This window comes from Dermacentor silvarum, chromosome 11 (assembly GCF_013339745.2).
Source record: "Dermacentor silvarum isolate Dsil-2018 chromosome 11, BIME_Dsil_1.4, whole genome shotgun sequence".
Taxonomy (NCBI): domain Eukaryota; kingdom Metazoa; phylum Arthropoda; class Arachnida; order Ixodida; family Ixodidae; genus Dermacentor; species Dermacentor silvarum.
Window position 1 is genome coordinate 104,398,909 of NC_051164.1, and position 13,842 is coordinate 104,412,750.

At 41.9% G+C, this 13,842-nt stretch overlaps 1 protein-coding gene across 1 annotated transcript in view; it reads right to left on the minus strand.

The window, feature by feature from the left end:
* The window catches only part of LOC119432341 (vitellogenin-6-like), a 40,418-nt gene that overhangs the window by 21,085 nt on the left and 5,491 nt on the right, over positions 1-13,842 (minus strand). Inside the window, 7 exon segments of the mRNA XM_049659422.1 lie at positions 1,362-1,562; positions 2,778-2,942; positions 4,300-4,468; positions 4,727-4,923; positions 6,098-6,281; positions 7,646-7,785; positions 8,455-8,622. Of these exon segments, the coding sequence (XP_049515379.1) occupies positions 1,362-1,562; positions 2,778-2,942; positions 4,300-4,468; positions 4,727-4,923; positions 6,098-6,281; positions 7,646-7,785; positions 8,455-8,622 (1,224 nt within the window).

Here is a 13,842-nt window from a genome sequence, read left to right on the forward strand (position 1 = left end):
TAACTAAAAAAACATATGTGGCAGATAGCATAATTATAGTCATTGATCTGAATTATTAAAACAAGCGGACATTACTTGCACGAGAAAACAAAACACATATTCAACAAATTAACAAGAATTTCCTTATTAGCTTCCTAAATATTTGCTTTACTGGACGTATGGCAATTTACGAATCGTAGCCAGTGAATTCGCAAGGCGTATCCTTTCAGTTTAAGATTTATTTTCAGCATGACACCATTTTCTAGATATTTATCGCCAAAGTGTGCGATGAAGTACATGGGTGTTTGAGTCACATTTGTGCTTCAGTGCATAAAACAGCAGTCTCAATAAAAATTAGGTGGAACAACAGTGCATACCTCGAAACCTACAACATCCAATAAATTCGTTCTAAGTGGATATGCCTTGCTAACTCACCGGCTACAATGAGTAAATGTCAGTATGAGCCGTAAAGTAATTAAGAACTTAATTAGTGAATTTTTGTCAAATAATTGATTATTGGCTTTCATTTCTCCTGCAAGTAATGCCCACTTTTTTAAATATTCAAGCTCAAGGACTACAAATTTGCTATCAGTCACGAGTGGTTAAATAAAAAAAATCTATATAACCTTAAAAATTACCACCCCACCCCGTTTAGGAGAATTATTATTTTTCTATTTTTACAGTATTTAGCAGACGTAAACAATTGATAAATAATCTGGTCAAGATATCTGTAGCGCCGTCTCGCCCTACAGGCTGCAGCTGCAGTGCAAGATGTCTTCAAAGCACGTGTCTCTCAGCCCTTGATTTCAGGGACATCTTGAGGCAATAGTGCTATTGCATATATTTTATTATGTCACCGCTTCGTAACGGATATTTTATGCTCATAGCTCACATCATTAGCCTTTGTCATTATTTTAATACTCCTATATTTTACGCAATTCACAGCGACATGTTTTAGGCCTCTTTACAGCCACCTTTTATCAACAATTTGCTACCCACTGTCCACTCCATTCATAATAATTTGAGAGCCCATCACCATATGTCATGGCGCTCTTTGGGTATAGCTGGTTTTTGCACCATTAAACACTACACGTCATCACTATTTTCTTATTTCTAGGCGTGTTCAATATAGTACAGGGGTCGACGCATATTTTTGTTCAACCTATTTTCGAGTAAATACAGCATTTCGTATACTAAAGTTTAGCCTTCGCATTGTGGGCTAAAACAACTCTTTTTTTTATCTAGGTAGTGCTTAGTTGTTAAACAACAATCTACCTAATCAACGGTAATCTTGCGTTGCACTTTGCTGTGCGCTGGATGCAAGCAGGACTTGCATCTTCGGTGCAGCGCATGAATTTATGTAGTATAGAGTAAATGCTCACCAGATCAGGGTGGTGCTTGGAGGCCTGCTTCAGCGCCCACAGGGCGGCCATCCTCTTGGGTTCGCTCGCGTGCCACTTGGGGCAGATGAAGCGCTCCAGGTAGTGCATCGCTTTCCGTGTGCCCAGGTTGCCAGCCACACGCAGATAGACGTTGCTCTCGAACTCGGACTCGTCGTGTGTGTCTGCCGGCGTGACTGAGTACTGCGTGGCACGAACCCGGATGATCGTTATTGGAAAACGGAGGGTTCAGAACGATCCGCCAAGTGGGAGAAACTATCTGAAAGCCGGGGCAAGTATTCCGACTCAGATGTGTAATTTTTCTTGATATACGGGAGCTAAAGATGAAGCAATACATGATAGAGGCCTGATTACCTGTTATACACAAAATATAAAATGTCAAATGCATAGAAAACGCATTGCGGCTCACGCCTACGTGAGCCTCAATGCACACGCAAAGCCATGTGGCAAAGCTATGCGCAAAATACCGATGGAGTTCTCTGCTTGTTTGTCGAGAGATATAGAGCATGTGATGCCAGCCTTACTGGTAGGCACTAGGTGTACAGGACGGCCATGACGTTTGCGAGATGTGGGTGTTGCGAGAAAGCGGAATATCTGCTCCGTTTTTTTCTTGCCGTACAAGTACATGTTGCACATTCGAAATCGAGGTTGCTTGCCCAGGGTCCGAAAATGTTTTATCAGATCCTGCGCACCGTCGAGCATGTCTTACAAGCAGGGACGGCTTTAATCTTGCTATTGCGACACATGCTATGAAATGAATTAAAAAACCTTAATCGGACACGCTACGTCACCATTTGTTAGTGCGTATTACACATTTACTATTGTTCTCAGCTCCCAATAATGCTTTGCATAATGCACGTCATTATCCTGTGCAATTCACCGATATTAAAAAAAAAAAACATTCGGCCTGCTTCGTTAAACTGACTCGCATATTGCCTCACTACTAAGCTCACTCGAAATACTTACGAACTTTGTCAGTAATGTGCTATCTACCAAAAAGTTTACGGACCAAGGGATCTGACAAAAAGCTGAATATCTCCGCAGCCTCAAAACGCAGCCTGGTATTACTATTTCCAGCCTCTACTGGTATAAGCGGACAACATTGTGATGTACGGTTTTACTGGCTACTTTTAAAGACCCCTCGGATATTTAGTGTTTTCTGAGATCCCGTGTTCCGTAATCTTTTTTGTTCGATAGAACATCGTCTCAAACGTTTGAAGTGGTTACAAATCAACCACCCTTTGCTAGAATGGAACTCGGCAAGGGGCACAATAAAGATGTGTAAGGTAAGTCACCTTGTGCCGCCTATCCTATGCATGAAAGTCGGGAGCTGAGGGATACTACACTGACCACCCAGAATTGGACAAAGCATGCAGACCGGCCTATGTAGACACTCACGTTGAAGATGTGCGAGACGATCTCGGGGCTGCAGTAGCCATGGTCCTCCTCGTGGTCATTGTGGGCGTGCTTGCATCCCCTGCTGCTTGCGACCGTGCTGGCAGCGAATTTGCAGGCACTCCAAGTTTCTTTGTTGCTCTTGACGGCCTCCCATTTGCACGAGTCCTGCACAAGGGCGGTGGCGTTTGCGATTGTTGTTACTCTTTCAGGTATTGCGTTAGCTTGGAAGTGTTTCTGCCAGCATTCGTTTCGCCTGAGTTACTCCGACAAACCTGAACTAAAAATAAAAATAAATTTGGAGCACTAGAAAATGCCACCCTGACGAGACGGGCAGAGAGAGGCCAAGCAGACACTTCAACGAACAACGTACAGAACACGGAACAAACGTCAACATGATACTGTACGAAGGAGCGAGGGCGTCATGTTCTTTTGCTTTGCAGTTATCTTCTGCGTCGCGTTCTGCTGGTAACGGCTAGGTATGAATCGTACTAAGAAAATGCCAAATAATGCTTCTACGTAGCGCCAGCCTACGCAGAAACTACTGGCGAGGCAACAGGCCTTTAAACCTTAATGTAATGATGAAATTTTCTCCGTTTTTTTTAAAATCAAATTGCGCCATTTGGCGCACCATGGTTCTATAGAAAACGGGAGTCTGTGTAGTAATCCGAACGGGTAAGTATCGTGCCTCAGATTTGCCTATTGAAAAAAAAAATTGGTGCATGCACGTTTTGCACGTGAAGTGAGAATGTGCATATTTGTAACTAATTAAGGTAATTATATATCATTCCTACTATGATTCGTAAGCTTCCGCTTTCTAAACCCAGTTTGAATATACACGAGGGAAGTCCTTCGGGAACAGGCAGCAAATTAGTTTTGACCTGCACCAATTTCTCTAATTTTAGATGGAATTTCAGGAGAACTGCCCATTTGCACCGCACTATAAAAGTAGTTTGCACCGTTTGGGGCGTATCCTAATTGTCCCGAAACCATAATCGTCATCTGTGTGGCTTGCTTTTCCTTTCATGAAAACTCGGCGCTCGCTACTTTCCTGTCGAGAATACTGCTCCACGCTGAAAACAAGTATGCATTTTGTGACTTTGAAGTACCGGGTGCGCAGCGTTAAAGAAAGAAAAGACACGCACGAATATAGCATCGGGACAAGACAAGCGCGAAGCGGTGCAAACCTTCTTTAGAGTGCATGTTCCCAATGTAACGCCAGCTCCTTGGCCAGAAATAGAACACGTGTCTTTGCATGCAGCAACAGAATGTCATTACCACATAGGCACCAATGTGAAAAAAAGGAAGCGACGTTACAGGCGCCAATATCTAGCTGATATAATTTAGCACATGAGTACGTGCTACGTAGAGGCGATGAGATCGAATCTAGTAAACGTTCCTCTTAATTTACTCTTGATTTGTGCTTCATACGTGAATCTAAAACTTATTTTCGAAGGGCGACATGCTGTTCAACTGCATGCAATGCTGTCTATATGACGACACTTAGTACTCAGTTTCTACTTACGGCAATTTGGTGAATCATGGCAGTGCTGACTTCCTTCAGGTTCAGGTGGAGTTGCCCGTAGAAGCGGCGGGCATCCACTGGTTTCAGCGCGTTATTCTTGATCAGGTTCAGGCCAAAGGTGACGTGAGGGTTCATGCCGGCCGCGGCGAGGAGGTCCAGGAACGCGTGTCTGCAGAACAGGATGGAGACACGAAAGGCTCGTGCAATCAAGTTTACTCAAATATTTTCGCGGCATTAACAATAACATTAACTTTCTACAAGAACCCACATGGAATGCATTTTGCGTGCCCTTATGCGAATATTCTCCTGCAAAAGCTTTATGTTGTCTCGAATCCACCATATTTAAGGATTAGACAGCCCTCCCTGAAACGTGCTTCATAAGCGCTGGGTGTGTTGTACAGAAGCAGGATTAGACATGGTCACTTACAGGACGCTATCCTTGAGTTCCTCCGGTGCAGAGAGCACGTGGTTGTGGTATGTTGCGTCGATCTCATCTAAGTCGAAGCTGCTGAAAGAGCGGAACAGGGCGATGAATAACTGGCTTCCGCTCGCCTTGTTGTCGATCTCCTTGATGTCATCGTCCGTGTACTCCAATTGCGCCAGCTGGTGGAGGCCTTCCGCGAACTGTGAAATTGGGGTAGTCATTCGAGGGATTTGTGTTGGTTTAATCTTTAAATTGAGTATTTTTTGAGAAATCAGGAAACTTACAATATAACAGGGATGCACAATTGAACGGTCAGGCAGGCCCCATGAAGCCATAAACGCCTTTTAACCATTTTGACACCTGGTCACGCTAGCAGGTCATGAATTGCTTTTTATTGAGGTTAAATTAGTCATTGTTTGCTGACGAGACCTACCCTTTTTGTTTGGGTAGTAGTACAGTATGCAATATAAATACCACTGTTTTTTTCTTGAATTAGGTAATACCCAAATAAAAGAAGGTGATCTGTCTATGCTAAAGGTAACAATTTCGCTCGACAGATTTCGGTTTTAATAAATTCCGTGAATGTCTGGCGTACACACATTTGTTTCAGAGGCATGACTGAGGCACTCGCATTTACGCGTAAAGGTCACCCTTGCTAATTCATAACCACTAGCAATCTCAAACGCTTCAAGATACGAATACAAAGAGCAGGCTGTTTTTTCAGCCAAACGATTGTGTCACTAAATTGGAAGCCCTGTTTCAAGAAGCCATGTTTACAGACAGCTCCGAGCAAGAGATGTTTGCAACCTCACCAATTGCAAAACTAAGTTTGAGGACTGTTTCGATGAAATTTCAATATTTCACTTATAGGCCCAAGTGAACGATGGATTCGTAACCGCATGGAAACGCACACTGGAAAGAATACGTGCTAGAAATCAGGTGCTAAAGCAAGGAAACGTAAAGAAAAACAAAGCCTAATGCAAGCGTAAAGACGCATGGCTAACCTCCACATACATAGAAAAACAGACGGTTGCCTTGTCCTGGCCAAATGCCATATACATTAGTCAAAGGAACTGACCAGTCGATCTGATGCAAGATTTCGCTTTCAACTCGAAGGTGAATAATGCGCCTTAAACTGCACTATTCGAAGAGGATTGGTGTTTCTCCGCCTTCGTTACCCATCAAGTCGCTTTGCGGGCGAGCACCCTCTCTCTTTCTCCACTTTAGATGGAGGGCGTCATCCATATACTTTATAACGCGGTTGTTGCCGCTTTGATTCTACACGGACCATTTTCTTTTGCTCTCGCGGGGTTAAATTGGCGAAATGCGAGCGTGATCCGAGCACTAATTCACCTAAGTTAAGGGTGAGCTCACTTTTTTGATGTTGGCGTTAACCTGGAAGTGCTTGAAAGCAGCGTTGGGGTACTTGAGCTCGTCCTGAGTCTGCAGGTCGCCAGTCGTGAAGAACTCCTGGGCCAGAGAGTGCTCCTTCACGGCGTCCTCGGCAAGCGCGGTCTCTGTGGTGGCTTCGTGCTGCTCCAGAAGGTCCAGGGTGCGACTGCAGATGTGCGTGGCCAGTCAGAGCGTTGCGTGGGGGACCGAGACTTACACGAAACACTTGCTTTTCGCTGCCAGTTGGCTAAAGCATCATATTTACTGTAAAGCCATGAACTTGGCAGGCATACCTGACAGCCAACACGCGACAGGGCGTGGTGCTTACAGCTGTGGTTTCATTAAACAGCAATTCGTAACTTCAATGCACGCACAAGTAAAACCCATTAGTTTGCCGTCGCAGTCCATCATTAACCTGGCTAAAAAGTGTCCTTTACATTACATATTTTTCTCTTCGCAAGGTTATTTATTGATAACGACAGCAATATGAGGCTTATTATATGCGCACGTGTATACGCATTTGATGTTTAGAAAATACAGTCGCAAGTAACCTGTCTTTCGTGTGTATTGCTATGTGCGTCTTCAGCATAGGTCGTTTCTGTACTAAAACACGTGTTTCTGCCTGCTACAATTGGCTGAAGCGGAGGCTGAAAACTCAAGCATTGTGCCCACATGCGATTAGTTGGCTGAAAAGCTCACTTACAGCAATGCTCACTTCCTGCTTTACCTTACGCTGGTTGAAAATTCAAGCAAGTTAGACGGCTAAACAGGTTGAAGAGGTGCGTTCAATGAATAGTTTGGTTGGTAGAAGAATTACGCCTTTGACGACTTACGCTGGGGGAAGTATTACGTTAGAAAACTCACTCTTGTTGATGACAAGCAGGATGTCATAAAAAAAAACTTAGCATGCATTAAGATTTAGGTCCACTATTATAAAGCCGCTTAATATCTTTAGGCTCTTTATTCAAAAAGCCCCCGACGCAAGAACCCTTGGCGACTACTTTTTCTTAGTTTCGCAGTTTGTGTTTTTCCATGTAGCCGTGCCCTTGCTCTTATACAGCAACGGAACTTGCCTTTTTTTTCCCTTTTGAAACGTAAGTATCAATCATCATAACATAAAGATTACCTTGCGTACAACTCGTACGAAAACAATGACGCTCTCTATTAGCCAATAGGAAATGTCGCATTATACCCGTTCCAGTTGGGGACCAGCAAGGAGATTGTACGGCTCTATTGGTAAAGAGGCAGCCAGCAGGCATAATCAGCGTTGGAGCTCGGACCTGGCCGTAGGCCCAGGATGTCAATGAGAACGCACAAGGGGCGTTGGCGTAGAGAGCCTTCATAGTCGCGCGTACGAATGCCTCCTACGTCGGTGATGAATCATAACCGACGCAGGAGTCAGCAAAAGATCCCCAGCAATTTCCGAGCAGTTTTAGAAGTCGATTGTACGTCTTCGCTGCCTTTGATGTATCGGTTGCTCAGATTTGCATACGTTTGCGAAGGATCTTGTTTCTCTCGAGCTCTGCTTACTTCAGTTTCACGTGAATCTTCTTGCCCTCGCCGTGAGGCTTGAACAGGTATCCAGACTCGGCCCAGGCATGCGCAATCACGTAATGCTGCGCGGTTCCCTTGAGTTCGTAGTACACCTCAGATGTCGAGGAGTACGGGTGCTGAAAAGAGAGAAAGAGCAACGTAAATATTGCCATATTGGGCAGTTTAGCCATCAGTGACGTGTCGTTTCCCAGCTAAAGAAAAGAAGAAAGCTGTCTTGGTTGAGTGCACTGGGTTTAATAAAATACTCTCCAGTATTACGTACGGTTATGTTTTCAGGGCATTAAATTATTTGTAGAACCTGCTAAACTTGTAGTTTGACTAGAGAGTATACAAACCGTGGAAATCCCTTTAATTTTAAGTATTTTCATTACACGAACTTATCTGACGTGTCCCAACTTTTAACAAATTTTGCAGAGTAACCCGATCAAATTCGGCAAAGAGAGGTAATATCTGAGCCTCAAGTTGTGTGTGTTCTGAACATAACTGCGAACTTTCATTTTGACAAAAACATTCGCGTAATTGGATTTAGTGAACGTTAAAAAAACTCCAAGTCGTCAATATTACCCTGGAGTACACCACTGTGGTGTGCCTCATATTCAGATCACAGATTTGGGAGGTAAATCCTCAGAATTTAATTCTAAAGAATAGCTCTGCAGCCTAAACCAATTTGTCGTTGCTCTATATAACGCTTGTTTTATTTGCAAATCCGTTTTGGGGTTTCTTCATCCCTTTCAACACACTCGCTCAAGAACTCCGCGTCTACGCACAGCTGACGTTTTACTCACCGGTTCTTCCGCCTTGCACTTGAGGCAATTCTTGGCCACCTTCACGCCTAACTTCGCAATGTGGTGGCGGTCGCACTTCTCCAGGTTCTTAACCTTGGTCACCTCAATGTAGTCATGTTCTTCTTCATGCACGACGTACATCGTCTCGCAAGGGCCGTGCAGACCATCCTGTAGGAATTAATATTGAAGGAAAACATAAGGCATTAGGAAAAACATAAACAGGCTAGCAATTTAACCAATGAAATGTGCTGGACGCTCAGCGTTATATCATTCAAACTGGATAACGTTTGTAATATTTCTTTTTTTACAGTCCCTGCTATTGTTCATCCAAAGCAGTTTGGTCGCAGTAGTTGAATGCATCTTCTGTGTTTCTTTTAATGTATGTATCGATTTGTTTGGTCTAATCACCCTTATGGGCTGTTCTTTTGTTCGCAGTTTCAATTTTATTTATTTATACTGTCGATCCCATCAGGGATCATAACAGAAGGGCATGTACATAGTTGTTTTACAATATAACAATAATAATTAGTACAATATTTAGTTTACATACAATACATTGACAATTAGCAAAGACAAACAATACGGTTGGCATAAATAATAAAGCAATACATGGTAATAAAAAAACGAACGAGAGTAATCAAAAAGGTAGACAATTGACAAAGGTGAACGAAATCGTAGCATTAATTACAAGGTATACACTGCCGTATGCTTAGGAATAACAAGAGGTAATGAATTAAGCTAACAATTAGAAGTGGTAAAGAGTGATAGGCAGTAACAACAGAATAATACAAGGCAATAATCTTTATCAACCCCTGTATTGATGCTAAATAAATATTATTAATAATATTTTAATAAACACCTGTTAAAAAGGTAAAAAGATAGCATAAATAAACAATGGAACTTAACAATGACAAAGTACTACAAGGTAATAAACTTAGAGTTACAAAGGAGGTGATAATCTATATATAAATAGGAATTACGTTTGCAATAAAATAAAATAAAATGGCACAGAAAAAAATGGTAACACATGTAGGTCAGAATTGTGAAGCATGTAATTTGTTTTCGACTAATGTTAAAAAAAATTGATATGGTTGGACTGTTTGTAATGATTGGGTCCAGCTTGTTCCATTCACGCGTCGTTAAAGGGAAAAAAATGGAAGGCTTATGACTTTCCGTATGAACTGGGTGTTCGTGTGTTTAGAGTGTGTTTATATCGGGTAGGTGGTGCTTGTGTTATAGATAAGTATTTTGAGCTGTCTATTTTTTTTTCGTTGTGAATAAGTTGGTACAGCATCTTAAACCGTGTAAGCTTGGCTCGGTTTCGTAAGGTAAGGATACCGACCTGTTTTAGCAATTCCGTGGGTGAGTCTGTTAACCTATATTTATTGTAAATACATCTTAGTGCCTTCCTTTGAACTGCTTCCAGTTTGTTAATGAGTTCTTTGGTGAAAGGAAACCAAACGACATTTGCATATTCTAATACTGGTCCTGACAAACCTGTTATATGCTAGTAGTCTTGTGTTTGGGGGTGCTAGTCTGAAACGTCCTGTTTAGATGCGGTCGAGGTAACGTTGTTAACATGGCGTTCCCATCTAAAGTCGTGTGTTAATATTAAGCCAAGGTACTTGAACTCCATCACTGGGTTAATTGTGGTGGTATTTATAGTGCAGTTGAATTCTGATCTGCGTTTTTTCCTCGTAATCGATAATGTAGCCAATTTTTTATGTTCAAGTGTCATTTGCCATTCGTTACACCATTTGTATACTAATGATAAAGCGTCGTTCAAAGCTAGATGCTTATTAGACAAATTGATTATCTGATACAGAACACAATCGTCAGCAAAAAGTCGAAAAATGTGCTTTAAGATAATGTGTTCTAGTAGTTTACAGACTGTACATGTTAGTGATATTTGCCTGTAGTAAGTGGGTTCTGTTTTGCTTCCTGATTTATGAATTGGTTTTACTTTAGCTCTTTTTCAATCCTTGGGGAGGGCGCCTGAGGACATTGATTTGTAAAAAAATATTATAAGTACTTGGCCATCCAGCTAGCGTATTTGGTATACCATCAGGTCCAGGTGATTTCTTTGGGTCAAAGTTCAGTAGTAGGTAAAGTATGCCTGTTTTGGTTAGTGTAAGCGGCTCTAGTGGTTCATTGCTAGTGGAGCCTGCTTGTGGTAGTGTGGCGTCGTCCTCTGTGAAAACGGAGCAGAAGTAGTCGTTAAGCAAGTTCGCAGATTTTATATTTTCTTCGTTTGAGGCTCCGTTGTCGTTACGATTCTTTGGGTTAATGTAGTTCGAAAACTTAATTGGAGCAGTTTTCAAAAAGTTTGTCAGTGTATTAGTGAAGTAGAACTGTTTGGCTGTCTTAATTTTTGATTTCATACATTGGATAGCTGCGCTGAGATCGTGATGCATAAATTTGAATGGGTTAGTTTTCAGCAATTTTCTCATTCGGTTTACTTGACGTTTGGCATGAATAACGTCACGAGTTATCCATAGATTACGCTTACCAAGTTTCTTTCTTCTAGTTCATATGTAATTGATTATACAGTGGGATAAAATCACTTTAAACGCGGGCCACAAGGTATCGATGTTCGTACTGCTATTATGCGGAAGTTGCAGGAAAGAGTCGTACTCATTAATCGGGTAATGAAGTATACTAGTGTCGGTTAGCTTTACTGTAGTCAGGGTAAGCGATGATTTGCTGAGGAGCAACGGTGCTATGAAGGGGTATAGTGCAAAAGGTGATCTTGTGATCAGAAATGCGATCTAGTAACCTAATTTAGTTTCTTCATTTATAAAGTGATTGCTGAGGAATATTAAATCTAGTATGGAACAGCTCGATCTCCGTACACGTGTAGGTTCAGTTACAATTTGAGGGAGTTTGAACGATAACATAAAATCAAATAACACATCCGAGCAGGGTGAATAATGCTGAATAGTCTGCCAGTTCACTTCAGGAACATTAAAATTACCTGCGATTACTAATCGGGACTTTGATGCATATTGCTCCGTGTATTCATGCAACCGGCACAGTGTGTCGAAGCCGGAAGGACTATGATAAAAGCAGCCCACGACTACAGTGTGAGATGCGAAACACAGCTTACAAAAGATAGCCTCAACGTCTGCTACATCGGGTAACACTGAAAACGGGATTCCCTTCTTTACTAGAATAGTCACGCCTCCGCCTCGTGTCGTCTGGTCTTGCCGGATGATGGTGTAGTGGCAGGGACTATCTCAAGATATTTAATACCAGCTGTTAGCCAATTTTTTGTTAGTGTTCGAAAGTTTGTTTCATATGTAAGAAGGAAGGCTTCAAGGGAATCAGTTTTTTTTCAACATGCTACGGGCATTTATGTTCAAGAAGGATAAGTGGGATATCGATATCAAGTTCGGCGGGAACGCAGGCTTCGAGGGCCGCGTTGCTGTTTTTTTTTTTGGATAAGGATTGACGGGACCAGATTTCAGAGGGGCTGTACTATTATTTTCCCCGTCCCAGTAGAGCATATCGCCATTTATTTGCAGTATATGATAAATTACATTCACCTTGTCACCGGATTCTTTTCTTTATTTGGCAGAATTCCATAATTGTCTTCTTAAATCTCTTACGCAAAGGTGAAAAATCGTCGGAAATCGAAAAACCTGATCCCTTTAGTTTAAAACCTCTCAAGATTTTAGTTTTGTCCCTAAAATCGAGAAGTTTCAGAATTATTGGTCTTGTTTTAGTGGTATCCCGCCTTACTAATCTATGAACACGTTCGACACCTACAGCTTAAAGTTTCAGGACTTCTTTTGACAATTTTTTTTCTCTTACTGCAAGTTCTTTCGTATTCACCTACCTCTTCATTTCACTAGTGTAGCTAATATTATTTGGCTATTTTCTATAACCACTGATGGCGCATCCCTCATTGTCAGTATGTGCCACATTTAAGATCATCCTCATCAATGGTCTTCCTTTGAAGATGACGAAAATAGAAGGCGAAACGAGAGGAACCCAGCGCTATCTAAACCTATATTTACACAAGTCTCGTCTGGCGATATCGCGCCTCTGCCAATTCTGCCGAGAAATATAAACTATTGATAATTATTTCTTACGCCGTTGCAGTTTTGTATCACAGAGGAAAAGACTTCATGAAGCCCTGCTTGAGAAACTTGGTCTGAATTTCAGTACTGAAGTATCATTCTTTTTCGGTGTCTCGGTACTCGGTTTCTTTCACAGGGATGTGTTGACGGAGTCATTGATTTCATCCAAGCAACAAAACCTATACTGTGCTAATTCCTGCTTTCCTTGCCATTCTTACTCTAATTATTCTCTCTAATTATTCTCTAATTCCTCTCATTCAAATATTTGCAGCCAACCTTCGTATTCGTTCTTTTAAATTTAACTGTCCGTTTGTCTGTCCTCGCTGCTAAATGACGCAATACTTTTTCATTTCTCGTGACACCTTCTTGTTTTCTTTTTTACAGCTATTAACTGAAAGTACAACTACGCCATTCTCGCACATCCCCCATGTAGCTTCATGCCATATTTTGAAAGCACAACAACAACAACAACCACAACAGCGGGTTTCAAAACAGTGCGAAAGGAGGGGCCAAAGCAAGAACTCGAACTACAAAGCACTTTGGTGATTGTGTTCTTGCTTTGTCGCGTTCTTTCGCAATAGGCCCAAATCAACGCTCTTGAAGTCATGCACTTTAATTTTAGTAGGACATGTTGTTCGGCAAGTTGGTGCTTGTTCGAGAACATAAAGCAGAGTAACGACACAAACACGATGAATGGCACATACACCTACAGTGACGAGTGTCTGTGTCTCGCATTGTGGTCGTGTCATTGGTTATGTCCTTTCATTTAGAAATAGATCAGTGAGTCAACATTGTGGGAGTGCGAGCCAAGGTGAATTACACCACTGGTTGTGTATTTCACCCTTGTAAATCGCTGCTACATGTGGATACTGAAATCTTCATCCCATATCTCCGGTTTCGATCTTCACTGAGGATAATTAAAGCAAATTGAGGAGAGGAGAAAAAAAAAACGCTGTGTTACGGCCGCCAGGATAATGAATGGATAAAAAATGCGCGCATATGCACGTTGCGCAGTTTTTAACTGACCCTTTACGATTAGCATGAATAGTGCACACCGTAAGCGTCTTTAAGGCTGCAATGAAGTTCACTGATTCATTGAGTCATCAAAGAAGGCAGTTTTCTACTGAATTTCCTGTGCGCCAAAAAAAAAAAAAAAACGTGACTGTTTATTTTAGCCAAACCTGTTGCTAATTTGCGCATTTAGCCATACGAGTGAATCTGTGCACTCAGAAACATGCAGCAATTCGGCTTGGTTAAGGTGATAAGTGTGTTACAACGCACACAACTTGGAACTACGGCAAGATTT